This window comes from Schistocerca americana, chromosome 6, assembly GCF_021461395.2.
Source record: "Schistocerca americana isolate TAMUIC-IGC-003095 chromosome 6, iqSchAmer2.1, whole genome shotgun sequence".
Taxonomy (NCBI): domain Eukaryota; kingdom Metazoa; phylum Arthropoda; class Insecta; order Orthoptera; family Acrididae; genus Schistocerca; species Schistocerca americana.
The window spans coordinates 576,985,678-577,013,343 of record NC_060124.1 but is presented as its reverse complement, the minus strand read 5'-3'; the positions used below and the strand labels follow the sequence as shown (position 1 = coordinate 577,013,343).

The 27,666-nt window shown below is 48.0% G+C and overlaps 1 protein-coding gene across 3 annotated transcripts in view; it reads right to left on the bottom strand.

Moving 5' to 3' along the window:
* LOC124619496 (protein croquemort-like) overlaps positions 1-27,666 on the bottom strand; it is a 267,151-nt gene that overhangs the window by 98,728 nt on the left and 140,757 nt on the right. For all 3 annotated transcript variants that reach the window (XM_047145912.1, XM_047145911.1, XM_047145910.1), the window contains 2 exons: positions 9,798-9,939; positions 6,890-7,102 (listed from right to left, as the gene is read on the bottom strand). In XM_047145912.1, coding sequence (XP_047001868.1) covers positions 6,890-7,102; positions 9,798-9,939 — 355 coding nt within the window. The remainder of the gene's footprint in view (positions 1-6,889; positions 7,103-9,797; positions 9,940-27,666) is intronic.

The window sequence follows — 27,666 nt, the reverse complement described above, 5'->3', positions numbered from 1 at the left end:
GAAGTTTGTGTTCCAAGCAATCTCTTTTTCTCACGAAAAGCAGATTGCTGTTTCATATGGGACAAAAATCTCTCGGTGTAGATGCCGCGTCAATTCAGGATAAAACTCCAAGCTTTCGATCACTACCTCCATGGTCGTCGTCAGGGCTAAAACTGACTGTCAAACTAGCGAGGCTCCCACTTTTACATGCAAAGAGCGGCTTCTGATTGGCTGGAATACGTCATAGCAACAGCGATACGGCGCGTAGTGAAGTGGTGCCCCTACTTCCATACATGTAGCTTCTATCCCGCGTTGCTTGCAGCGCCATCCCTTCAATCAGGAGGTAAAGTGCGGGAAGTTTTCCTCTGCAATTTTTCTTTATCCAGTGCACACTTCCAGGTGTTGCTAAGTGCATAGCCGTGGTCTCGGTTAAAGTTACTATCGCTAAGTCTAATTTCGACTGCTCCCAGGATCACAGAGTCTCAGTAATTCGATGCGTGGGCTATTACTCTGGTTTCTTCAAATAAAATCTTATTCTTGTTAAGCAGGCTATGTTCAGCCACCGCTGATTTTTCCAAATACCTGTATTTCAGGTGGTGCTGGTGCTCGATGCAACGGTCGGAAACGGTTCTTACAGACTGGCCACATAATTCTTGCCACATTCACAACGAATACTGTAAATTCCCAGAACCCGTAAGCCGAGACTATCTTTGACTGGTCTCAACATTTCCTTAATTTTCATAGATGGTCGGAAAACTGGTTTCATTCATTGCCTCTTTAGGACTCTGCCTATCTTGCTTGTTGTAGCACCGCAAAATGGAAGCCGGGCTATGTGTTGGTCCTCTTCTTGTTTATGGACGGCATCGTGTCTTACATTCTTGGACAATACTGATTTAATTTCACCGGCAGAATAACCATTCCTCCTGAAAGCAGTCGTCAAATGGTTAATCTCGGGGCTGATGTGGTCCTTGTCGGAAATACTCCTGGCTCTGTGTACTACAGTATTCAGCATGGCTCTCTTCTGAGACGGATGATGGAAGCTGTGGCTATGCAGATATAAGTCTGTATGCGTTGACTTTCTGTACACAGACTGGCCTAGTCGTCCATCCTGTTTTCGCTCCACCAACACATCTAGAAAGGTAGCTTCCCATCCTTCTCCATCTGCATTGTAAATTTTATGTTAGGATGTACACCATTCAAAAGTTCGACGAACTGCTACAGCGTGTCATTGCCATGTGGCCAGATTAAAAAAGTGTCCTCGACGTATCTGTAGAAGCATGATGGGCGGAGGTGAGCACTGCTCAACGCTCATTCTTCAAAATCCTCCATGAAAAAATTCGCTATTGCTGGTGATAGTGGCGAACCCATGGCTGTTCCATCCGTCATTTCATAATAATTTCCACTGTATAAAAAGTAAGTGGTCGTCAAGGTATGCCGGAACAATTTCAAAATTTCTGAGGAAAAATGAGCGGCCAACAGTTGTAATTTGTCATCCACAGGTACTTTGGTGAACAGAGAAACCAAACGTGGGCCAGTCCGTAAGAACCGTTTCCGATCGTTGCATCGAGCACCAGCACCAACTGAAATACAGGTATCTGGAGAAATCAGCGGTGGCTTTTTTTTTTTTTCTTTATTGAATTTCAATTCCCCCCAAAGGGGGCGGGCTGGCAGCAGCTTAGGACGCCGCTCTGCAGCCTACAGATTTTCTGACAAAGAGCAGGAGAATAAATAATAATAAAAAACAGGCGATAAAATCGGGGACTTAGTGAGTAACAAGGTGAAAAGAAAATGGGGAAATTAAAACAAGCAACAGAGGGATGATGAAGCGAATAAAAATACATACGGAGCAGATAGGGAAAACAATAGACAGTTAAAAAAAAAACACGGCGACAGTCTGGATTCTGTTCGCAAAGTATATAAAATTCACACCCAGCGACAGCATGGTTTCTGTTCGCAACACAACACTGAATAGGCACTAGAACACAGCACGAAAAAGTCGGCAAAGGTGACACCACAGTCGAGAGCAGGTGGGGGGAAACTGGACAGGAGATGGGAAAACAAAAGGGGGGAAAGGAGAGTAAAAGCGAAGGGGGGGGGGGGGGAACCGGGAAAGGAGCTGATGGAGGATGAGGACCCATAAGAGGGGTAGGGGGCAGACGCGACAGGGAGGGGGGTAGGTAGAGGAGGGGAATACAAAAGGACTGGGGGGGGAGAAGGGAGGTAGGGACAGCCGTAGTGGGGAGGAAACAGGACGGAAGGGGGGGGGGAAGAGGGAGCCCAGGGAAAGGACAGAGGAAAGGAGGGGGAGGGAGGATCAGAGTTGATAGAAAGGATAAATGGAGGGAGAGAGGGCATCATCCGGGAGGGGGAGCTGACGGAAGCCACCTTGGGAAAGGAGATGGAGGGTGTAGAGATGGAGGGTAGGGGGACACAACGGTGAAGACATGGCAGGGGGCAAGGATGGGAGAGGAGAGGAGCAACCAGGGGGTGAGGGGGTTCAAGACGGCGGGAGGTGTAGAGGATGCGGATATGTTCGAGGAAGAGGAGCAGATGGGGGAAAGGAATGAGATCATAGAGGATCCGCGTGGGGGACAGGAGGCGGATACGGAAGGCGAGGCGGAGTGCATGACGCTCAAGGATCTGGAGGGACTGATAGAATTTGGGGGGGGGGGCAGATATCCAGGCAGGACTGGCATAACAGAGGATGGGACGGATTAAGGATTTGTAGGTGTGGAGGATGGTGGAGGGGTGCAACCCCCATGTCCGGCCAGAGAGGAGTTTGAGGAGGCGGAGGCGGTTGTGGGCTTTGGATTGGATGGATCGGAGATGAGGGATCCAGGTGAGGTGACGGTCAATGGTGAGGCCAAGGTAGGTGAGGGTGGGGGTGAGACGGACAGGACGTGCGCAGACAGTAAGGGAGAAATCCAGGAGCCGGAAGGAGCGAGTGGTACGACCGACGATGATTGCCTGGGTCTTGGAAGGATTTAGTTTCAGGAGCCATTGGTTACACCATGCAGAAAAAAGGTCAAGGTGATTCTGGAGAAGGCGTTGGGACCGTTGGACGGTAGGAGCGAGGGCGAGGAATGCGGTGTCATCAGCATATTGCAAGAGGTGCACTGGAGGGGGGGGGGGGGGGTTGGGGCATATCGGCCGTGTACAGGAGGTAGAGGAGAGGGGAGAGGACAGAGCCCTGGGGCACACCGGCAGAGGGGTAGAAGGTGCGGGAATTGGCATGATGGATGGTAACGTAGGAGGGGCGGCGGGAGAGGAAGGAGGCCACCAGACGGATGTAGTTGATAGGAAGGGCGTAGGTTTGGAGTTTAAACAGGAGACCGGGATGCCAGACACGGTCGTAGGCCTTTTCAAGGTCAAGTGAGACAAAAATGGCGGAGCGACGGGAGTTAAGCTGGAGGGAGAGGAGATGAGTGAGGCGGAGGAGTTGGTCATCAGCAGAGAAGGAAGGTCGAAAGCCACATTGGGTGTTGGGGAGGAGGTGGTTTTGGTGGAGGTGGAGGTGGAGATGGACGCGCCGGGAAAGGATGGATTCCAAGAGCTTGCTGAACACCGACGTGAGACAGATAGGACGATAGGAAGAGGCATCAGATGGAGGCTTATTGGGTTTGGAGAACATCAGGATACGGGAGGTTTTCCACAGGTCGGGATAGAAGCCAGTGGCAAGGATGACATTGTAGAGGGCGGCAAGGAGGGAAAGGAAGGAGGGAGGGCAGTGTTTGAGGTGGCGGTAGCGGTGGCTGAGCATAGCCTGCTTAACAAGCATCAGATTTTATTTGAAGAAACGAGAGTAATAGCCCACGCATCGAATTACTGAGACTCTGTGATCCTGGGAGCAGTCGAAATTAGGCTTAGCGATAGTAACTTTAACCGAGACAACGGCTATGCATTTAGCAACACCTGGAAGAGTGCACTGGATAAAGAAAAATTGCAGAGGAAAACTTCCCGCACTTTACCTCCTGATTGAAGGGATGGCGCTGCAAGCAACGCGGGATAGAAGCTACATCTATGGAAGTAGAGGGCACCACTTCACTACGCGCCGTATCGCTGTTGCTATGACGTATTCCAGCCAATCAGAAGCCGCTCTTTGCATGTAAAAGTGGGAGCCTCGCTAGTTTACGACAGTCAGTTTTAGCCCTGACGACGACCATGGAGGTAGTGATCGAAAGCTTGGAGTTTTATCCTGAATTGACGCGGCATGTACACCGAGATTTTTATTCAAGAAATACGTCGCGAAAGACTTCGCAGCCATATCCTGTTTGATCTTATTTACTTACAACAGTGGTCCCGTAAGTATGAAAAGCAACGAAAACTTGAGCTCAAAGCTATCCGCAATACGGTCAAGTAACCAAGAGGGTCGTATTTTAAATCTTAAGGAACAATAACTTCCTCCCAATCACACGTCACCATCTGGTGCAGAAGCTGATCATTTAAGGAGGCAGCAACCAAAATTCAGGTACAAGTTACAAGTTAAAAATCAGTCTCTCTCTCTCTCTCTCCAAAAAACACATATAAATGTTCATATTATTAAGATAAAAGTCATTTTATAAGCCGATACACAGTTTTATGCATGAATGGGTAGTGACCTCCAGTGACACCATGAGAACAGGTGTGCTACGTGTGTGTGTACCCACGTAGAGCAACGCTATTTCTGTGAGCCGAGGGGCAGTCCACGGAGCTCGTCCATGGCGAAATTCGCCCTCTTGTGATTTGAACTGCATTTCATGGACATCTTTGTTCAATTGGATATAGGAATTCAGTAAAGGACGAGAAAAAGACGCAAATGAGGAACGTCCTAGCCGCTCTGCTTGTCCAGTGATGGCAAATTGTTTCCCCGTCTAGGGGTATTTCGCTATCCCCAGGACACATCTCTGTCTTGTGGGTTGCAGTAATTTAAAGAACCTGACAAATTTATTATATCCCGAGAGGTAACTCGGTAGATGCGAACGCTGCCACAAGAACTCTATTCTGCGGTCTTTTAACGCCTTATCAACGATGCTGTAAGTGTTAAAAGTTTACAAGAGCAGTTTCTTGGAAAGAAAAGTAAATTTCAGGCTGGTTCACGAGGCTGTGATGCTTTTATCCCAGTTTGCGACTTATTTACCGACTCAGCCTCGTATTTTCATTTGTCAGAAAACATTCGTGTTATAGCAGTTTCAGCATATCTGACGAGATTCCACTAGATTTTCATGTTACTGCATTCCGCCTACTGAATATCATTCGCTACGTTCATTTCAGTGAATTCAACTCAACAAACTTTCATTTATAGCGTACGGCACGGTTGAACGGCTTTTCTCCAGTGTTGATACTCCTACACTAACACACGGGGCAAACGTTCCGCGCGTGATCGGAATAGACATTGTTGAGACTCAAAGTGCTTCTTTGTACTTCACTTCCTATATAGTAAGCATTGCATTAACACCGTTGGCATACGCTCGAAGCTACTTCAGTGTCTATAAAGATTTCTCTCTATTAATGTTGCAGGCTATTACGACGCGACGTAATAAATTTGTTTGTTAAGAATTTGCGCAGGACATGTTCAGTGGGAATGGGGGTATCCTTTATGATTGACAACGAGTCACTGAGTGAACCGCACCTTCACAAAAGCTGGATCTGCAAATGAAATTTCATTCGACGACAGCATATTCCTTTAACATGTGTGAGCTAAATCTCTGTAGTTGATTTGTGTGTTATATATTGACGACATAATGACTTGTACGTAGTTACCCTCAAGGCTATTTGGAGCCATCAAGCGCACTCCAATGTACGAAATCAGAGAGACAATGCAGACAGCACGGGAAAGTGGTAGCGCTTGGGTTACCGGATCTAAATATTAACACTACATCTCTGCAGATGACAGTGGCGCTGTGCAGCTGTCCCGGAGGGAGAATTAAATGGCAACACCATCCACCGCCTAGACGCTGTCAGTGGCTTTACACAGGTTAGAGTGCTAGTGCAGTTGTCTCCACCAACAGAAGGGCGGAGTGCGTGACCAAGTGATGTAAAACACTGCTGTTGCTGGCCCTAATAGGAGTGGCACTGACTAACTTTCGTTCCTACCAGACTGAGTCTGTCAATGTAAAATCCAGAAGCACCGCTACCTACCGAGTAGGAGGAGGGCAGGAATCTAAGTATCGTTCGCCAGAGGTGGCCTGGAGGTGCAGAACGATTCATCAGATTGGCCGAAGATTGTTAAGTGGCGGTGGATTGGTGTGTCGACTACAAGAAGGGAGAAATGGTGCGCCGCCACGATTGTTTAAAAACCCATGCCTGTGTGTTCAGAGGGAAATCTCACTCTGTTCGCTGGGGCGCCAGCTCCGTGCCGCTAGTGGCCAGCCTCGCTAAGCTCCGACATGTCTGTATTTCTCACTCGGAGTGCAGCTCTCAAGTTTCTACTTTACGTGCTGCTAGTGTCTAGTGTTCGCTACTTCTATTAGCATCCGCCCCCGTGGCTTCAGACACTGACTTCTGTTGCACAACAAATTGCCTCCTTTGGCTTTTCTAATGTCCAGAATTAGCCTTCAGTGTAGTAGTTTGATCGCAAACAGTGTTAATCAGACCCCTGAATTCCGTGAGACTCCTCCTGCAAGCCTCTTGTCGGGTCCCAGAATCTTCATCTCTTGTAGGTGCCCTGCGACAGTGTTTGGCGTTGATCCAAGTCATCATCCTGCCTTCACTGGGAATTTGTCTTTCTGCATTTGCTCCTGACCTCTTGGGAACTGCAGCCTGACCTTAAAACCCCTGCCTTCCTTCTATCCTGTGTCACGACACACACACACACACACACACACACACACACACACACACACACACACAGAGAGAGAGAGAGAGAGAGAGAGAGAGAGAGAGAGAGAGAGAGAGAGAGAGAGAGAGAGAGAGAACGGATGCAGGTACTCACGCTGTAGAACCAGCCGAAGCGGTCGTAGGGGATGTCTATGCCGGCGAGCGCGGGCAGCCGGTCGGCCATGGTGATCAGCGGGCTCTCGTAGCCCTCGAACAGCAGCTGGCGCACCTGGTGCGTGACGTGCAGCTTCTGGCCCATCTGCCACAGCGCGATGTCCAGACCCTTCCGCATCACGAAGCTCCACTCGCGCGTCACGAACGACGCCGTCTGCCGACAAACACACAAACAACATACTTCCTGCACTACTTCTACCGATGGTGCCATTCCATCCCCTGTGTCACTAACTGAGGCACTGAGAACCGTAAGGGCCCAAAACAAAGACACAAAGTTTCGAGAAAAATGAATGAAAATTATTTTTGTAGACAAACCACCAGTCTAATACGTCCGAATTGTTTTTAAACCAAGTTCAAAAAATGGCTCTGACCACTGTGGGACTTAACTTCTGTGGTCATCAGTCGCCTAGAACTTAGAACTACTTAAACCTAACTAACCTAAGGAAATCACACACATCCATGCCCGAGGCAGGATTCGAACCTGCGACCGTGGCGGTCGCCCGGCTCCAGACTGTAGCGCCTAGAACCGCTCGGCCACACTGGCCGGCTTGTAAACCAAGTCTCATCATCCTATATTACCTATGGAAAAAATAATGTATCCTCTACAAGCTTTGAAATATTAACTAGCATCTAAGATAATATGTATTATTAATGTAAATTCACAAAAATTTCCAAATATAGACTAGAGAGAACAGTGTACTGACACTTCTGAAGTTTATAATTGCACTTACCCAGGCGAAGGAACATTTGCTACACGCTCAGTTTCAACGATGTGGCAGCCTTATACTCCGTTGCAAAGGTTACCAGCATAGCATTCTATTATGGGGAATAATTATGATGTTTGGTTTGTGGGGCACTCAACTATGCGGTCATCAGCGCCCACACCAAGTCCCAATATTTTTCACACTCCAATTTTTTACATAGTCCAATATAGCCATTGTCACGAATGATGGATGACGATGGTAATGGTGGTGGTGGTGGTGGTGGTGGTGGTGGTGGATGGATGGATAACACAAACACCCAGTCCCCGGGCAGAGAAAATCCCCAATCCGGCCGGGAATCGAACCCGGGATGCCGTGATCCAGCGGCAGCAACTTTACCCACTAGACCACGAGCTGCGGACTTTTATGGGCAACAGAAAAGCATTTGTTCGTAACATCATCAGCGTGCCTCACAGAAACACTATTTTGTATGTGATGTCCATTTTTCTTCATTCAGCTTTTTCAGCAAACGTATACCTGTCCACGAGTGACAGCGAGGTGGAGCAATGTGCAGGATAGGGGCCTCTGTTGTAAGACCTTCATGAATTCAATCGTAATAAATCGTATCGAAGTCCGAAAGAGGTGCCGCAGTAACCTGCGCACTGAATTCGCATTCGGCAGAATGACGGTTCTAATCAGCGTCCGAACATCAACATTTCGGTTTTCCATGTTTTCCCCAACGCGCACCAGAAAAATATCACGATCATTCCTTTGAAAGAGCACAGTCGATTTTCAGTACATTCACGTCCCCGTGATCTAAAAAAAAATCACGAGCTTTAACTCATCTCTAACGATGAGCCGTTAAACCGTATTTTTCTTTTTCTCATATTTAGGAAGTTATTTGGTTCTAGACGATGTTTGTTGTCCTCCACTCGTGCCTTTCATTCCTACCGGTAAGAGTCGAACAACCCGTATTTGCGTAAGTTCCTTGGATAGTGAAACGCGTTCGCCGACCAAAGAAGACTACGTAAGCCACCTAGTATCGCATTGCTGGGGACAGGATAAGATAGAGAGGATGGACAGACCGAGGAGAGAAGGGAAAGGTCAGTGAAAGGGGCGGCGGGGGGTGATGCATTAGGCATGTGGAAAAGGAAGATGGGCAGGCGGAGATGGAAAGAGAGGCGAAGGCGGAGATGGTCAGAAGGATGGTGGAGGAAAATATTCTCAGAGAGAGGGGATGGTGGAAATGAACGAAGGGGGGACGAGGAGGAGGAAATAGAAGTGGAAGAAAGATGTCGACATAGAAAGGAAGAGGTGTGTTCAATACACATGTCTAACGTATACACGAGCAAAGCAGCTGGAAAAAAGGCTAGTTACATCATGATTTTGGGAGTGCCGTAGCATGACAATTTCTGCACCGCTTAACGGCAACCACTTTTCATTTATGTCCTGCTGTAACCTTTAAATGTTCACAGCTTACAATTGGCACCCTGCCATGTTTTGGTACCTAGATCTCATTACTTGGCTAAATTGATGTTTCAACAATCTAAATGCCCCTTTCTAATTGTGTTTCTTTCTCTCTGTTATAGGTTTGCGTTATTTGTAATCCTGCTTAATTGTTGTTAGTATTCCGAAGGCTCCAGAGGGTGGTTAGTCAACACCAGTGAACCTGAAGTATGTGTCAGTAACACTCCTGGAGTTATGTAATTCAGTTCGTAAATGCCTTTCATTGCTCATTAATATCGTAGATATTAATTGGGTGAATGTCATTTTACGATTAAATGCTGAGATACGTTTTTCGAGAAACACTTATTTTGACAGAAGCATAAGCTAACAAAACGTAGTCCTAATAACCTGGGTAAAGTGATCTTTTGTACCTTGCCACTTAACTGCCTCCTACCTTACTGCCAATACACTTAGTTCATGGGTGCAGGAGGAACTATCATCTTCCTCCCCCCCCCCCCCCCCCCCCCCCACCACATAATAACGATCGTAGTGTCAAACGTACTATTGCTTTGGAAATCCCATCACCCGTATACAGAGAAATCCCTCTGTGACTCAGAATCTGTGACACGGAATACCCCTAGTGAGTACGTCAGCCCTGCTGGACCGCTGGCTGAGCTGACCAGGCGGCAGAGGTCAAATTACCAGAGCGATGATGTTCAGCGTGGTGACCTCGTCGTCGAGGGTTCCGTTGGAGTTGTCCGGGTCGAAGAACCAGCGCCGGATCTGCCGATAGCTCACCGTGCCGTTGTCGTGCCACGTGATGTTTATCTTCTCGTGCACCTCGCTGCAACAGAGACGCAACTGCTAATTACGCTGACAGCAGGTATATGCTGAACTGCATTTTATTACAACAGCACAGTTTTCAGCAACTTTTTGTCGCAATTTATCAAACAGCGAGCAGGAGTACAGAGAGATTTATATTAAATGCATGTTGCTTTCAGTGGTAATACTATTTGCTTCCTGGATTTAATAGGAAAAATAGCAATTATGTAGCTCTCGTGTACGTAAGAACCCCGGTGAGTGCTTTCATCAGAACATGATTCCCAGACATATTTACATGTACATATTGAAGAGAAGTACTGAAGTCGGTATTATGAATTGCATTTAGAAATGAACATTTAGAAAGGAAATTATATATATATATATAGCGACACCGCCAACTTTCAAAAGCAAACAAACTTTGTAGTGTGGTGTTGATGTCTAAAGGCGATACAGCAGGTATGTTTGAAGAGTGTGTCCCAATGATGCACCAATGGATTGACTCGGCAGCCGTCGGGATATGCTCACGGAATACTTCAGAGTAAGAGACATTAAGGTCACGATGTATAGTACTTCACGGTTTGCACAACAGACAGCTGTAACGTTGAGTGTTCGTTTAACCCCTCCTCTTAGTTTCTTTACCAGCACTTTTCTCCTCTTTTCTGTTTACTTTAGTAATCTTCTCCATTCGTTGACTTCTCTTAAGACTTGCAAGTTAATTTTCTTTCCCCTCAGCTAGTTCTTGGTATTTTCCACCACATCCAAATTTCGGAAGCTTAGATTCCTTTCGCATTTCATCCAGAGTCCAACTTTCACTTCCATAGAGCTGTGTGTTACATATTATATGGTTGCAGCTCAAAATGTTTTTCTTAGTCGTAAATTCCTGTTTTGGAATGCAATTATTCATTGTAATTATACTACCTAGATAACAAAATTGTTTCATCTGATGAGCTATGACGTCATTAGTTGTCATACTGATTTTGATTTCTTTCATTTTTTCCTGTAGTGCCATGACTTTCGTTTTCCATTTGTTCACTTTTAATTTCGGTTAATTTAAGGGTAACCGATATGATCTGCTGAATTCTATTCATTTCTTTCTCTGATTCTGTAAATCTAGTAAATGAATTCTTTCTCCATTCACTTTTATTCCGTTTCTCCTTTCCTTCATGATCTGAATAGCGTTCTCAGGACATAGGACATCCCTGTCTAGCTCTTTTATAATCCTGTCCTATACCCCTGTTTTCTGCTGCTGTTCTGATAGTCTGATTTAATCATTATTCTACCTTTCCAGTCCAGCCCTTTCTGTTCATAGTTCTAAATAGTAGTCTCAATTCACCTTTCAAATCCTTCTCTAATTCAATGAAGTTGTCTTAACTCCATATATTCATATCGATCCTTCTCTCCAAGGCCAACACAACTCCTCTTGTTCCTTTGCCTCATCTAACTCCAAATTGGTCTTCTCCAGTATAAAACTGGCACGCCACGAAGGAGCTACGATGCACACCGTATCCATACAGGTATCGAGCGAAAAATACAGAGTTGTAAACTTTGGCGGCCAATGGATGAATGCACAGCTGGCAAGGACAGTAAGCAGGGGACACGTCGATACGAGGGCACAAAGCCTTTGCTAATTTCATTCCGTGTACTCATTAGAACAGTAATTATGCCTCAGACAGGCGCGTGAACAATATAAGCATATTGTCAGCATTTGAGAGAAGACGTACAGTTGGGTTCAAAGAAGCCGGTTGGAGAAATCGGCATATCGCTCGAGATTACAGTACGAGCGATACCACTATTCGACGACGTCGGCGGGAATGGGTAAACCATGGCGAAACGCAGCGAAGCAAGAAAGTGGTGGCTCCAGAGAGACGACAGTACGTCAGCATTCACCAGAGGGGCACTCAGAGCTCCGGTTTCATCAATATCGTCACAATCCGACGCGCAACTGGTGCTTCAGTGACCACAAGGACCACTAATAGGCGGCTCACAGGATGGGGTCTGAGTCCACGGCGGCCCTACCGCCGACTGCCATTGACCTCTGTACACCAACGACGCCGTTTGCAGCAGTGTCTGCAGATCCAGGGCCAGGGAAGGCCAGGGAAGACTTGTCTGGCGATGCCCCGGACAGTGGTGGAATACCGAGCTGACTGTCGCCCGCCATACAGTCAGACAACCAAGAGTGATGGCGTGAGGTGTAACTTGTTTTCGTAGCAGAACCGCTTTGGTATTCATGCGTGGTTCCCTTTTAACATAGCTCTACTTCGACAATGTTCTGCGCATCGTTCTGTTTCATTTCACGCAAGCCATCCTCGCCTTACATTTCAGCAAGATAATGCCAGCCCGCACACTGCAACAACGTCTAGTGCTTGTCTTCGTGCTTTCCAAACTCTACCTTGGTCTTTAGATATCTCTAACTTAGAGCGTTTGGAACATTATGGTATGTGCCCTCTGGCCAACTCTGGATTCTGACGATCTAACGCGCTAACTGGACAGAATGCGTTACGATATCCCTCAGGAGAACGTACAATAACTATGAGTTAGTGTCAAGCGGAGAAACTGTTGCATAACGGCGAGACCTGGGCCAACGCGTTACTGAATTATTCACTTTGTGAAGCTCTTTCTCTTGAATAAATCATCCATTTTTGTGATGTCGGGATCATTTGTTTGCCTGATTTCCGTTCTAATCGGACGATACCTTCGTAGCGCGTCGCGTTTCTCGTCTTTGTGCGTACTTACCTACCTCCCATTTTATCCTGCTCTTAAGGATATTAATAAACAGCTGTGCAGACAATCGATCCGCGTCTGCAGGTATACGTTTCCCTCTAAATCTGTGGAGCGTAAACGCGTAATTTGTCTCGGGACCAAATATCGCCGAGACTGCGTGGGTTCTGGCCGCGGCTCCACCGCAGCTCCCAGGCACGGACGAGCTGAACGTCCCAACTGGACACGACGCGACACTCTGCCACTGCGGCGACACCAGCACACACTTTACAATGCAGCCGTTCTGTTTCATTATATTTCCCACGAATGTTTTACACAAGCTATGGAATTGCAACAAATAAATTTGGGTACAAATAAATGTCAAAACAGCGCACGATGGTTTACTTTTAAATTTGGTTTGGAACGTCTATACCACTTAATGTCATCACCAAGAGACGAAATAATTCCGTAGACATTTCTCAACCAAAATAGTTTCCTCAGAGAAATAAGTAGGTGATGTATGCTGTTTGACACTTTATTGAAGAACGTAACTACACTCCTGGAAATGGAAAAAAGAACACATTGACACCGGTGTGTCAGACCCACCATACTTGCTCCGGACACTGCGAGAGGGCTGTACAAGCAATGATCACACGCACGGCACAGCGGACACACCAGGAACCGCGGTGTTGGCCGTCGAATGGCGCTAGCTGCGCAGCATTTGTGCACCGCCGCCGTCAGTGTCAGCCAGTTTGCCGTGGCATATGGAGCTCCATTGCAGTCTTTAACACTGGTAGCATGCCGCGACAGCGTGGACGTGAACCGGATGTGCAGTTGACGGACTTTGAGCGAGGGCGTATAGTGGGCATGCGGGAGGCCGGGTGGACGTACCGCCGAATTGCTCAACACGTGGGGCGTGAGGTCTCCACAGTACATCGATGTTGTCGCCAGTGGTCGGCGGAAGGTGCACGTGCCCGTCGACCTGGGACTGGGCCGCAGCGACGCACGGATGCACGCCAAGACCGTAGGATCCTACGCAGTGCCGTAGGGGACCGCACCGCCACTTCCCAGCAAATTAGGGACACTGTTGCTCCTGGGGTATCGGCGAGGACCATTCGCAACCGTCTCCATGAAGCTGGGCTACGGTCCCGCACACCGTTAGGCCGTCTTCCGCTCACGCCCCAACATCGTGCAGCCCGCCTCCAGTGGTGTCGCGACAGGCGTGAATGGAGGGACGAATGGAGACGTGTCGTCTTCAGCGATGAGAGTCGCTTCTGCCTTGGTGCCAATGATGGTCGTATGCATGTTTGGCGCCGTGCAGGTGAGCGCCACAATCAGGACTGCATACGACCGAGGCACACAGGGCCAACACCCGGCATCATGGTGTGGGGAGCGATCTCCTACACTGGCCGTACACCACTGGTGATCGTCGAGGGGACACTGAATAGTGCACGGTACATCCAAACCGTCATCGAACCCATCGTTCTACCATTCCTAGACCGGCAAGGGAACTTGCTGTTCCAACAGGACAATGCACGTCCGCATGTATCCCGTGCCACCCAACGTGCTCTAGAAGGTGTAAGTCAACTACCCTGGCCAGCAAGATCTCCGGATCTGTCCCCCATTGAGCATGTTTGGGACTGGATGAAGCGTCGTCTCACGCGTTCTGCACGTCCAGCACGAACGCTGGTCCAACTGAGGCGCCAGGTGGAAATGGCATGGCAAGCCGTTCCACAGGACTACATCCAGCATCTCTACGATCGTCTCCATGGGAGAATATCAGCCTGCATTGCTGCGAAAGGTGGATATACACTGTACTAGTGCCGACATTGTGGATGCTCTGTTGCCTGTGTCTATGTGCCTGTGGTTCTGTCAGTGTGATCATGTGATGTATCTGACCCCAGGAATGTGTCAATAAAGTTTCCCCTTCCTGGGACAATGAATTCACGGTGTTCTTATTTCAATTTCCAGGAGTGTATTTCCGTGAAATGGTTTCGTCCGTGCTGAGATGACGGTAACCTAGGCCTAGACAGTTTCAGTAACGGTCACGAGAGAAGTTCGATCATCGTAATTTGCATCGAGTGTAGACGACGGGAGCAGACGTACAGTTCCTGACTACCCGCGTCGCGCGCCAATATCTTTGATTAAATTCCGAACGTCTTCCCGGCGTCTTATAGCAAAGGGCCTAAGAAATTACTGAAGCTGGTCTGCCCGTCGGATAGCAACGCAGGGTCAGGAATTTTCTTGCCTCTTTCCTAGAAGTGTAGGCTACATGTTGTACCAAATTCAGTTTTCCTCTTCCTTCCTTGCTATAACCATCCGTTACAAATACTCATTTGAGCATTTCACAAGGGACCACTTTGTAATTACATCGAAGTTGTTTTAACGGTAATACATCGTGGACACCTTATTAAGACATTATTCCTAACTTACTTGCTGCCGATGATTGTGTTAACAGTGTAACGGCGTTTAACTCTAAATACCAGTACACATTCATCTACATCTATATGCACATACGTACTTCGCAAGCCAATGTGTGGTGCGTGGCGGACTAGTTCTAGCTATTTTCCTTTCTGTCCCACTCGCGGTCAGAGCGAGGGAAAAGCGACTATCTACACTCCTGGAAATTGAAATAAGAACACCGTGAATTCATTGTCCCAGGAAGGGGAAACTTTATTGACACATTCCTGGGGTCAGACACATCACATGATCACACTGACAGAACCACAGGCACATGGACACAGGCAACAGAGCATGCAAAATGTCGGCACTAGTACAGTGTATATCCACCTTTCGCAGCAATGCAGGCTGCTATTCTCCCACGGAGACGATCGTAGAGATGCTGGATGTAGTCCTGTGGAACGGCTTGCCATGCCATTTCCACCTGGCCCCTCAGTTGGACCAGCGTTCGTGCTGGACGTGCAGAACGCGTGAGACGACGCTTCATCCAGTCCCAAACATGCTCAATGGGGGACAGATCCGGAGATCCTGCTGGCCAGGGTAGTTGACTTACACCTTCCAGAGCACGTTGGGTGGCACGGGATACATGAGGACGTGCATTGTCCTGTTGGAACAGCAAGTTCCCTTGCCGGTCTAGGAATGGTAGAACGATGGGTTCGATGACGGTTTGGATGTACCGTGCACTATTCAGTGTCCCCTCGACGATCACCAGTGGTGTACGGCCAGTGTAGGAGATCGCTCCCCACACCATGATGCCGGGTGTTGGCCCTGTGTGCCTCGGTCGTATGCAGTCCTGATTGTGGCGCTCACCTGCACGGCGCCAAACACGCATACGACCATCATTGGCACCAAGGCAGAAGCGACTCTCATCGCTGAAGACGACACGTCTCCATTCGTCCCTCCATTCACGCCTGTCGCGACGCCACTGGAGGCGGGCTGCACGATGCTGGGGCGTGAGCGGAAGACGGCCTAACGGTGGGCGGGACCGTAGCCCAGCTTCATGGAGACGGTTGCGAATGGTCCTCGCCGATACCCCAGGAGCAACAGTGTCCCTAATTTGCTGGGAAGTGGCGGTGCGGTCCCCTACGGCACTGCGTAGGATCCTACGGTCTTGGCGTGCATCCGTGCGTCGCTGCGGTCCGGTCTCAGGTCGACGGGCACGTGCACCTTCCGCCGACCACTGGCGACAACATCGATGTACTGTGGAGACCTCACGCCCCACGTGTTGAGCAATTCGGCGGTACGTCCACCCGGCCTCCCGCATGCCCACTATACGCCCTCGCTCAAAGTCCGTCAACTGCACATACGGTTCACGTCCACGCTGTCGCGGCATGCTACCAGTGTTAAAGACTGCGATGGAGCTCCGTATGCCACGGCAAACTGGCTGACACTGACGGCGGCGGTGCACAAATGCTGCGCAGCTAGCGCCATTCGACGGCCAACACCGCGGTTCCTGGTGTGTCCGCTGTGCCGTGCGTGTGATCATTGCTTGTACAGCCCTCTCGCAGTGTCCGGAGCAAGTATGGTGGGACTGACACACGGGTGTCAATGTGTTCTTTTTTCCATTTCCAGGAGTGTATATTCCACAGTATGAGCCTTAATCTCTCTAATCTTGTCACGAGGGGGTCTTTACCCGATGTGTACGTACTTTGGCGGCAGTAGAATCGCTTGCAGTCAGTCTCAAATGCCGAGTCTCTAAATGTTCTCAATAGTGATTCTCGAAAAGAGCGTTGCCTTCCCTTCAGGAATTCCTATTAGAGTTCTTCACGCATCTACGTAATACTTTACTGTTATTCGACTCTACCGGCAACAAATCTAGCGCTCACCTCTAGACTGCTTCGATGTCTTATTTTAATGCGACCTGGTGGGGACTCCCAACACTGACAGTAGTCAATAGTCGATCGCATTAGTGTTCTGTATGCCGTCTCCTTTACAGATGAAGCGCACTTTCCTAACTTGTTCCCAATAAGCTGAAGTCGACCATTCACCTTGTCTGCTATAGTCCCTATATGTCCGTTCCGTTTCATACTGCTTTATAACGCTACACCCAGATATTCTTCATCTGCATACATATTCCGCAACCCACCGCATGCTGAGTGGCGGAGGGTAAAATTAATTTGGCAGTTGAACACGGCCATTTAAAGAACATTTTTTCCACACAAGTGATGCATCACGACTCCCATCACTTGCGTCGCTCGAATCTTAAACTCGTCCTGCAGCTGAAGGGTGTAGTGATGTAAAACTTATCCAGCACCAGCAACAACTTTGCTTCCTACATGATAGATCAAACATGATGATACGTCCGCTTCGATGATTTTAAAGTTGTAGTATTTGTTTAATGTGAAGCTACAATTGTTTCTATAAAAGGTTTTCGATGAACTTCACCCGTCAAATATGGATAATATTCCGACCTGTCGATGACTGTTTCCATCGTTATCGTCAGACTTTACGATGGAGATTAACATCGAAATCTTGGGGGCTTTATCCGAATTTGACGCGGAATTTTTACTGAGAACGCAGTGTTCTCTCTCTCTCTCTCTCTCTCTCTCTCTCTCTCTCTCTCTCTCTCTCTCTCTCTCTGATCTTCGCGCGCCACGTTGCTGTATTCTGTACTCACTGTATTGACGGCTATCCACTGCAATAAATTGTACCACATTTGCTGCATTGTTTTTGATTGAAGAATGTAAGTAACTGAATCGTGGGGAATGTAATAAAAGTCGTTAATGTAGCCTCATCCTGCTTTTGGCAGTGCTGCAGTCAACTTATGTTTACCATATTCATTCTAGCTAAAATTCTTTAAGAAGTGCCATATTATTGTAAATTCTGGTGATAAACGACCCAGTTGACATGTATGTGAAAATTATTTACAATCTTCGAGTTATTCATTTTATTTGATGTGTTTGAATATATATATTCGTCACGATGAGACTAAGAAAAACTTAAGGCATCACATACACGTATATCGTCCTTAAGTGACATACCACACATCACTTCTTTACAAATGAAAACAATAACATGTTCATGTTTCATTTTAGAACATACCCAAAAGCAGTCAGAGTATCTCTTGTAAATAGACGTGACTCCAGTTACGTAACGTGGGTATGTCCTAGCAAATACCCAAACTGACCACTGTTTTCACGCTGGAATAGAAGATAGCGTCGATGCAGGGATGAAATGCACCATAAGCATTCTGAATAACGTCTGCTGCTGCCGTAATGCGACCCACGAAGTCCTGTTCACCCTCAACTGGCGTTCCATGCACGCTGTCTTTCATGGTACTCCAGAGCGAGGAAAAAACATCCAGTAGTGTTTAGCGAACATGGAGGCCACCACGTTGGTCCACCACGTCCGAACCATATGCCAGTAAATATCCTGTCTAAGTAATGTCTGACAGTATGTGCAATGTATGGAGTTGTTCCTTCAAGTTGGAACGAAAGATTTTGGCTAACTCCAAGCAGCATGTCCCCCAGTAGTGCAGGCAATATTCCTTGCTACGATACAAGTTACTTGTGAGTATTCAACCTTTGAGATAACATGTAGTGGCCACTGAGCGAGTCAGTCACAATTCCATCTCACATGTACACAGCGAATCAATCTTTACGACCGTGGCGTACGTTGCATGAAGATTCTTTAGTAGCCAAACGTGGCTGTTCTATGAATCGAAAATGCCTTATCGGGTAAAGCAAGCCTCGTTCGTAAACCACACACATTTATGCGAGTGCGGATGTCGTGCTACTCGTTGTGTAGGATCCAGTCAAGACATTAGATATGCCTACGGAAGTCGTCCGGGCCCACACCTTGTACTTTCTGTCGCTGCAAATGATGTAGACCACTCTCATGAACATTTCGAACGCGGAGCCAGTCCAAGCGAAGTTCATGAACGATTCGTCTTGTATTCGTCGTTGGATCTTGCTCTATGCGATAAAACACAAAGTTAACTGTACAGACAGCGTCTCCTGCCTGTACCATGCTTATTTGCACGTGTCTCTTATGCGTCTGTCAGTTGACAGAAGCATTTTACTCAGCCAGCCTTGTAACGTGGATAAAGTTCCAGTTATACCCTAGAGCCACCCTTGCATTGTCATGAGCAGCGCCATAGGCCAACTGCATGGCACTTAGCTCATTCCTAGTGAAACCATATTCCATGGTGCTGCATCACAACATTCACTCAATCGTTGGTACCTACTCTGGTCGGACCAACTCGGACCACTGAATCTACTGAACACGGTGGAGATGTACGTAAAAACCAACGTTTTACATCGCACATCAGTCCCACCTAGCGACAGTGGACGGACTGCAGTTCGTTTACATCTGGCACACAAACAAGTTACGGACACGATGATCGGAGTTGATGTAGACGCATGTATCGCCGTAACTGTGTTCCTATACTCAGATTCCTTCGTTGCTGTCTTTCTGCCAAACCGCGCGCGCGCGCGCGATTTCACGTTTTAGGATCCACTTGTCCAACTCATTCCAAAGTACCTCAGTTGGGTTGCAGTCAGGGGTCTAGGAAGACCTTTCCACGTTTTGCAAAATTTTCTGAACCTCTGGGGACTTCACATAGTTCTCACACAAGCGGGGTGCATGCTTCGGGTCGTTGTCTTTTGCTACAAGACAATCCCTTTCCCACTCTCTCGCAAACCAGTTGTCTTCGCAAATCGCTGGAGAACGGCATAATTATCATTTTGGTTCATTTTTCCATCTACTTCACCAAATCAACTATATTCCCTACAAAAGATCCCCATACCATCACAGAACGCCTTCCACGCTTCACAGTTTAAGTTAAAATATTCACAGAGTAAGCGATGTACTAATTGACGGCGCTTGCTTCCCAATATTTCGATCTTGGAGTCATCAGTGAACAATGATCTTTCCCAATCCCCTGCTGTCCATTGCTCGCTTGTCCTAGCCCACTGAAGACTTTTCTTCTTGTTAACAGGGTGCAACCATGGTTTCGTTGCTGCTACACAATCCTGGAGGCTGTTTCCTGCTAGACGCCGTCTCGCTGTTCTCTCGCCCAGTGATGTGTCCCTAGCTGTGTTTAGTGCAACAGTCAACTGTTTTGAACCTATTACGTTTACTGGTCACTACCAAATACTCTTCCTGCCGTTCTGATATTCTCCTCGGTGCTCCAGACCGAGGACGGTATCATGAGAGCCTGTACCTCTAAGCAGGTGGTCTTGACAACTCCGCTGATTGGAATTTTGGAATTTATTTTTTTTATTTTTTTGGACACTATTGCCTTCTTGGTGTAAAGTGTCTTTACCCGCTAATCATAACGAATATGGCACTTCGGGACCATTTTCAAAGCATGTCCTACCTACATACAAACGTAACCGCAGCTGAAAAGAAAACCGTTTTCTGACCCACGGGGGACACTTAATAATACCTCAAGTCTCAATTTTTATAAATTATGACAACCGGATCAGTCACTTAAAAGTGTCTGTTTACAGGTTTCTTCAACGTATTCTCAGAACGTGGAAATTACCACACTGGACTGCACATTCATCATATTTTAGGCAGAAAGATATGATACAGATAAACACCCAAGAAATTTGCTCAGGTTGTCAACTAATCATCAAAATATTCTGCGTATTAAAAATAAAGTTTATAAGCATGAAGTTGACAACAGCCCTTGAAGAGCATAATGCTATGTACACGGAAGAGCTAAAGAAATTGGTACACCTGCCGAATATCGTGTAGGGCTCCCGCGAGCACGCAGAAGTGTCGCAACACGACGTGGCATGGACTCGACTAAGTCTGAATTACGCTGGAGGGAATCAACACCATGAATACTGCAGGGCTGTCCATAAACCCTTAAGAGTAGACGGTGGTGGAGATCTGTTCTGAATAGCACTTTGCAAGGCATTCCAGATATTCTCAATAATGTTCATTTCTGCGGAGTCTGGTGGCCAGTGGAAATGCTTAAACTCAGAAGTTTTCCTGTAGCCACTCTCTAGCAAGTATGGACGTGTCTGGTGTCGCATTGTCATTCTGGAATTGTCCAATTCCGTCGGAATGCACAATGGACATGACATGCAGGGTCCATGGATTCATTAGGTTGTCTCCATACCCGTACATGTCCCATCGCTCATACACCGACTATAACACCGCGTTCGAGCTCTCATCTTCATAACTTGCCACTGTAGCAGCAGTAACCGATCTAACATCTGCGCCAGACACTATACTTGTAAAGGCGTTGCCGACCGCAGCGCCGTATTCTTCCTGCTTACATACACTCCTGGAAATTGAAATAAGAACACCGTGAATTCATTGTCCCAGGAAGGGGAAACTTTATTGACACATTCCTGGGGTCAGATACATCACATGATCACACTGACAGAACCACAGGCACATAGACACAGGCAACAGAGCATGCACAATGTCGGCACTAGTACAGTGTATAGCCACCTTTCGTAGCAATGCAGGCTGCTATTCTCCCATGGAGACGATCGTAGAGATGCTGGATGTAGTCCTATGGAACGGCTTGCCATGCCATTTCCACCTGGCGCCTCAGTTGGACCAGCGTTCGTGCTGGACGTGCAGACCGCGTGAGACGACGCTTCATCCAGACCCAAACATGCTCAATGGGGGACAGATCCGGAGATCTTGCTGGCCAGGGTAGTTGACTTACATCTTCTAGAGCACGTTGGGTGGCACGGGATACATGCGGACGTGCATTGTCCTGTTGGAACAGCAAGTTCCCTTGCCAGTCTGGGAATGGTAGAACGATGGGTTCGATGACGGTTTGAATGTACCGTGCACTATTCAGTGTCCCCTCGACGATCACCAGTGGTGTACTGCCAGTGTAGGAGATCGCTCCCCACACCATGATGCCGGGTGTTGGCCCTCTGTGCCTCGGTCGTATGCAGTCCTGATTGTGGCGCTCACCTGCACGGCGCCAAACACGCATACGACCATCATTGGCACCAAGGCAGAAGCGACTCTCATCGCTGAAGACGACACGTCTCCATTCGTCCCTCCATTCACGCCCGTCGCGACACCACTGGAGGCGGGCTGCACGATGTTGGGGCGTGAGCGGAAGACGGCCTAACGGTGTGCGGGACCGTAGCCCAGCTTCATGGAGACGGTTGCGAATGGTCCTCGCCGATACCCCAGGAGCAACAGTGTCCCTAATTTGCTGGGAAGTGGCGGTGCGGTCCCCTACGGCACTGCGTAGGATCCTACGGTCTTGGCGTGCATCCGTGCGTCGCTGCGGTCCGGTCCCAGGTCGACGGGCACGTGCACCTTCCGCCGACCACTGGCGACAACATCGATGTACTGTGGAGGCCTCACGCCCCACGTGTTGAGCAATTCGGCGGTACGTCCACCCGGCCTCCCGCATGCCCACTATACGCCCTCGCTCAAAGTCCGTCAACTGCACATACGGTTCACGTCCACGCTGTCGCGGCATGCTACCAGTGTTAAAGACTGCGATGGAGCTTCGTATGCCACGGCAAACTGGCTGACACTGACGGCGGCGGTGCACAAATGCTGCGCAGCTAGCGCCATTCGACGGCCAACACCGCGGTTCCTGGTGTGTCCGCTGTGCCGTGCGTGTGATCATTGCTTGTACAGCCCTCTCGCAGTGTCCGGAGCAAGTATGGTGGGTCTGACACACCGGTGTCAATGTGTTCTTTTTTCCATTTCCAGGAGTGTATATCTGTATTTGAATACGCATGCTTACACCAGTTTCTTTGGCGCTTCAGTGTATTACAGAGCACTTCCGTGGAGACACTGAAATACAGCAGTTTCTGCTGTCGGCATTATGCACGGTTTTACTGTAGAGCTACCTTGTTGGGTAGGTAGGATGGCGCGTATTTGTATCAGAAGAGGCACAAGTTTTAACGCTGGAGAAGGTTAACATTCTGAATTGCGAGTCACTGAACTAACAAAGCCGGACATCCATAAGAAGCTGACCATTCATGCATGTACTGCTCTCCTAGTGATAATGTGAATATTATCTTTAGTCAAGTTACCTTCCATTAGGAATGTGAACTTTATTTTCTTTTATAAATTAACTGAACTCCAGGACACCGTCTCAGACCCCAAAACTAACTTTACAATACGTGGCCACGTGAATATAAACATAAATGTTGAGAATGGATTTAGAATAACATCCCGAACATATTTAACCATTCCGGCACGGCACAAATGGTACTCACTACTAGTAGTGTTTCAAGGAGTTCCACATCAGCTTCATGTACATACATATATGGACAAGGGAAAACTGTGTTATACTAAGTAGTCATTCCTCAAATGAACAGTAACAGAAACAGAACAGCAGAAAAGGTCTCTAGTTCGAGTCTCGGCCCGGCACACAGTTTTAATCCGCCAGGAAGTTTCCTACTAACAAATTGTCTGATGCCTGGTAAGCAGAATCAGTGACGTATTTCTGCTATTAAGCAGGGGGTCATAATGTTGGTTCATCGGTGCATAGGATACATAATTATGTTTGCACGGAACCCCGAGAGCGACAGTCCTACTCTGAGTTGTCTGGTTCTTTCAAATACACGGCGACTGTCTGTCGTTTGAGAGCAACTATCAGTTTTAATTAAGTTAGATACAGCTACCAGATCCGCTATTTTGATCTAATTCTCTTTAGGTTGGCACTACGGCTTCTGGGCGCTCACCAGGAGCTAGATGGCAACGTTGTGTTCCTTTGTGGTAGGTTGACGGGTTCTCATAATCAGTCCGCTCTGCACCATAGAAGATAAGCGTACCGCAGTCAGTTTTGTGGTCTGAACGGGTACCAGGAATGGCAATTCACAGAAGAATTTCGGTACCATACGGGAGCAATGTTTTGTCAAATAGAAGTATTTACCAGAGGACTGAACAATTTGAAAGCGGTCCAACTAGCGGAAAGGATGAGGAAAGATCGAGGCGCCCAGCTACAACCACAAATGATGCCAACACTGAGCGAGGTCATTCCTTGGTTGTGAGTACCAGACGATGTGGCAAACCATGGGCGGATTAGTCAGGGTTCTGCAAACAAAATAATGCCTAACCGACTTAACTTTCACGAAGTCTGTGCGAGATGCGTTCCGAAACAAAACTAGATCGTCATGCTAACGAAGATGAAATGTTTCTGCAACGAATGATCACTGGAGATTAAACATGGAATCGTTACTTCGAGCCAGAGAGCAAACGCCAAAGCATGTAATGGAAGCACTCTTATCTCCCGTCAAAAAGAAATTGAAGAGTCAATGTTCAGCAGAAACGTGATGCTCACGGTTTTTCGGACTCGGAAGGGCAGTCCTAGAACATTACCACGAAAAGGGGTCAACACTAAATAGAGACGGTTCAGTTATATGCTGTTAAGTAAGCTGAAACGTGCTATTTGATGTAAACTCAGAGGTCGATTCCCGGAAGGCCTCATTTTGTTGCAATACAATGCTCGTCCACACACCGTCGTCCACAGCGCTCTAACTCTTCAGACACCGCGTTTCGATGCGTTTGAGCGCACTGCATACAAACCCCAATCCCGTTCCGTAAATTACCGTCTGTTTCGTCCTCCTAATTTGCTTTAGAACGTCATCGACCTGAGCTCCCATCTGCAGGCGAACTTTGGTTTTTCAAAAGTTCCTACAGTATTCCGTGTGCGCTGCCAAAGTACTACTAGGTAATGAAGTGTAGAGGAAACTGTGTACAATTCCTCCTCAAGCCTTTAGCAGACTAATGTAGTCAGGAGAAAAACGATGCACTGGGAAAAGGCATGACAAGGAAACACTACGTCGCACACACAACAGACAGCTGTGTAACTGAGAAACAGCCTATTATCCAGAGAAGAGTGCCTGGCTGCGCGTCAGGGGTGGTGCTGAGAGAATTAAACGCGCTTTGGGTACGAGCGAGTTTTCCGCTGTGCATGCGCCGGGCCTTGACACGGAACTGCCGTAATTACGAGCTCGGCTAGAATACCGCTCGGCCTGCCTGCGGTATTTTCCCGGAGTCAACAACACGCCCGCCGTGACAGCGGCACCACGGTTTTCATTCCAGCAAACAGCGCTCCCCCCCCCCCCCCCTCCCCACACCGCTACCACCGCTGCATTAGGAGAAAAAATCCAAGCAACAGTTAATACGTCACACGATAAACAAATTATTTTCATACCACAGCAAGCGCCCTTGACGTCAAACGAGCTGACATACCGGTTTCCTATCCTTGCTGGTAGCTTAGCTCACCGTTCTTTGGCTAATGGGTCACGCAACTGAGTTAAGACCGTATCCAGTATCCGAGGAAAAGGGAGGGGGGGCAAGGGAGGGGGGGGGGGAGGTGAACGTCGGGACAAGTAGTGTCTCTTGTCCTCCCCTTTCCTCTTCCAGTCGCCAGTGGTACGCTGCCACAACGATTGTTGACAAGCTTCCGGGAGAGCTCCAATTTTGCCTTCGTGGTCTTTTCGGGAGGTGGGCATAGTAGGAAGCAATCAATTGGTTGAGTCTTCTGGGAACATACGCATCTCTTGTAGAGCAGGTCCCAGGCCGACGAGCAGTATTTTGCGATCTTGCGGGCACTGGAGCACATGAGACATTCTTCCTCTCCTAAATTTCTTGTCTGTTCCGATTCACTCAGTGCCCTTCACTCATTGCAACGTTTAACGTTTGTATCCGGCAGACAAAATTGTCCAGGCCATCCAGGATGCCCTCCTCCGACTACAGCGACTCGGGAAGGTTGTAGCTTTCTTCTGGGTTCCGGGGCATGTTCGCATTGCTGGGAATGAAAGGGCAGATCTCGCAGCCAAGGAGGCGTGTCTCGCCCCACAAGTATCTCAGTGTGCTATCCCATGCACGCACTCACCTCGCTGCTGAGCTCACGGGTCATGCGTCGGTGGGAGGATGAGTGGCTGGAAGTGACTGACAATAAGCTCCGTATAGTCAAGCCCAAAACGCGTGTGTTGTGTACTTCCTTTCAGCCCCATCGACGGGACGAGGTTGTTCTCACTCGGCTTCGAAAAGGCCACAGCCCTATGACGCATGGCTTCCTGCTCCGGCGAGAGGACCCTCCAATGTGTGGTGCTTGCGGCGTCCAGGTCACTGTGCGCCACGTTTTATTGGATTGCGTTTTATTCTCTGACCAGCGGGTCGCGGCTGACTTGCCAGTGGACCTGCCATCTCTTTTAGGCAACACTCGGACGAATGTGGCTAAAGTTTTAAAGTTCTGTGCCCTGTCAAATGTTTTTACAAAGATTTTAAGGAGAGGATTTTAATTTGCTCACTGTGTGACAAGCTCGCCCATATTTTATGTAAGTGGCCAGCCAATAACAATTTCCTGTGACATTCTTGTTGCTAAGTTTCCCCTTTCTTAGGTTTTACTTTCTTAGGTAGCATTTTCCTGCTTTTCCTGCTTTCTTTGAGTGTGTGCTTTAATTTTCTTAGGTCTGTCCACATTCGCTCCTTTTAATGTGTGTCAGGGCGCTGATGACCTCGATGTTGAGCGCCCATAAGCCCCAACACACCACCACCACCACCACCACCACCACCACCACCACCAGACACTCCCCTTGTGGCTGGCCTACACTTGCAGTGAATCTGTGTCTGGCACCTGCCTCACATTCGATTACTTTTATGCGGTCGTGCACTTTAAATCGCTTTGCACGAGCCCTCCCACATGTGTAATAGCAGGTAATTGCTGCCCTGTGGCTCTTCTGTTACCGTGTAGTCGAGCAATAATGAGCCGTTACATCTATTTTTCCTAAATATGTAACGTATGTTTGTCTTGAGGTCAACTGGCAGTTCCCTCACCATACTTCGATCATCGAGCAGATCTTCCTCCATTTCTCCACAATTTCCTAGCGTTGCGACCCACCTATATACAACAGTACCATGTGGGAATAACATCATGGAACTTCGGGCGTTATCCAGTAGGTCATGTTCGGGGTTCCCATAACTCCCCCTACCATTTCAAAAAATTGTAATTAGGAAACTAATAGAGATACAAAATCGTGGTTTACTGTAAAACGTTTAGCAGCTACCATAGTGTTTTTCATTTGTTATTCGTGGCATATTTGACTTGGAGTGCATCACGATAGCAATAGATAACGAAAATACGAAATATGTAATCTGGTGTGCAGAATGGAAATATGTGACAACAGTACTGCAGAACAGTCTGTGCCGACATGGGAGAGCAGCACCGTCAAAAAGCAAGCATAACGAGGTGGTTCAGAAACAAAGAAGATAGAAACAATGTCTGAAACCTTCCTGGAAGTGGACATCTCCCTTCGCATTGATTGGAAATGATTGAAAACCTCCCGCTACGACAAAGAGCTGCAGCCGTCCATCATCTTCCAGCGTGATGCCTCCATCTCCCCACGCGCGTTGGACGCGCTGCACGACGTTTCCTGAGAGTTGCACGGTTCGGGAAGATCCCATCGCACGACCCCCGCGCTCCCCCACTGTCACATGGCAAGGCTGATTTTTGTGGCGTTGCGTCAAGGATCGCGAGTGCACAACACCAATAGATGACATGCTTTCATCGATTCGTGCAGGAAGGGTAGGAAACAGAACTACTGATGCTGCAGTTCACATGTACATAGGAAGAATATGAACGCAGACTGACAAAAGTCATGGCATACCTCCTAAAATGATGTCGCACCTTCTT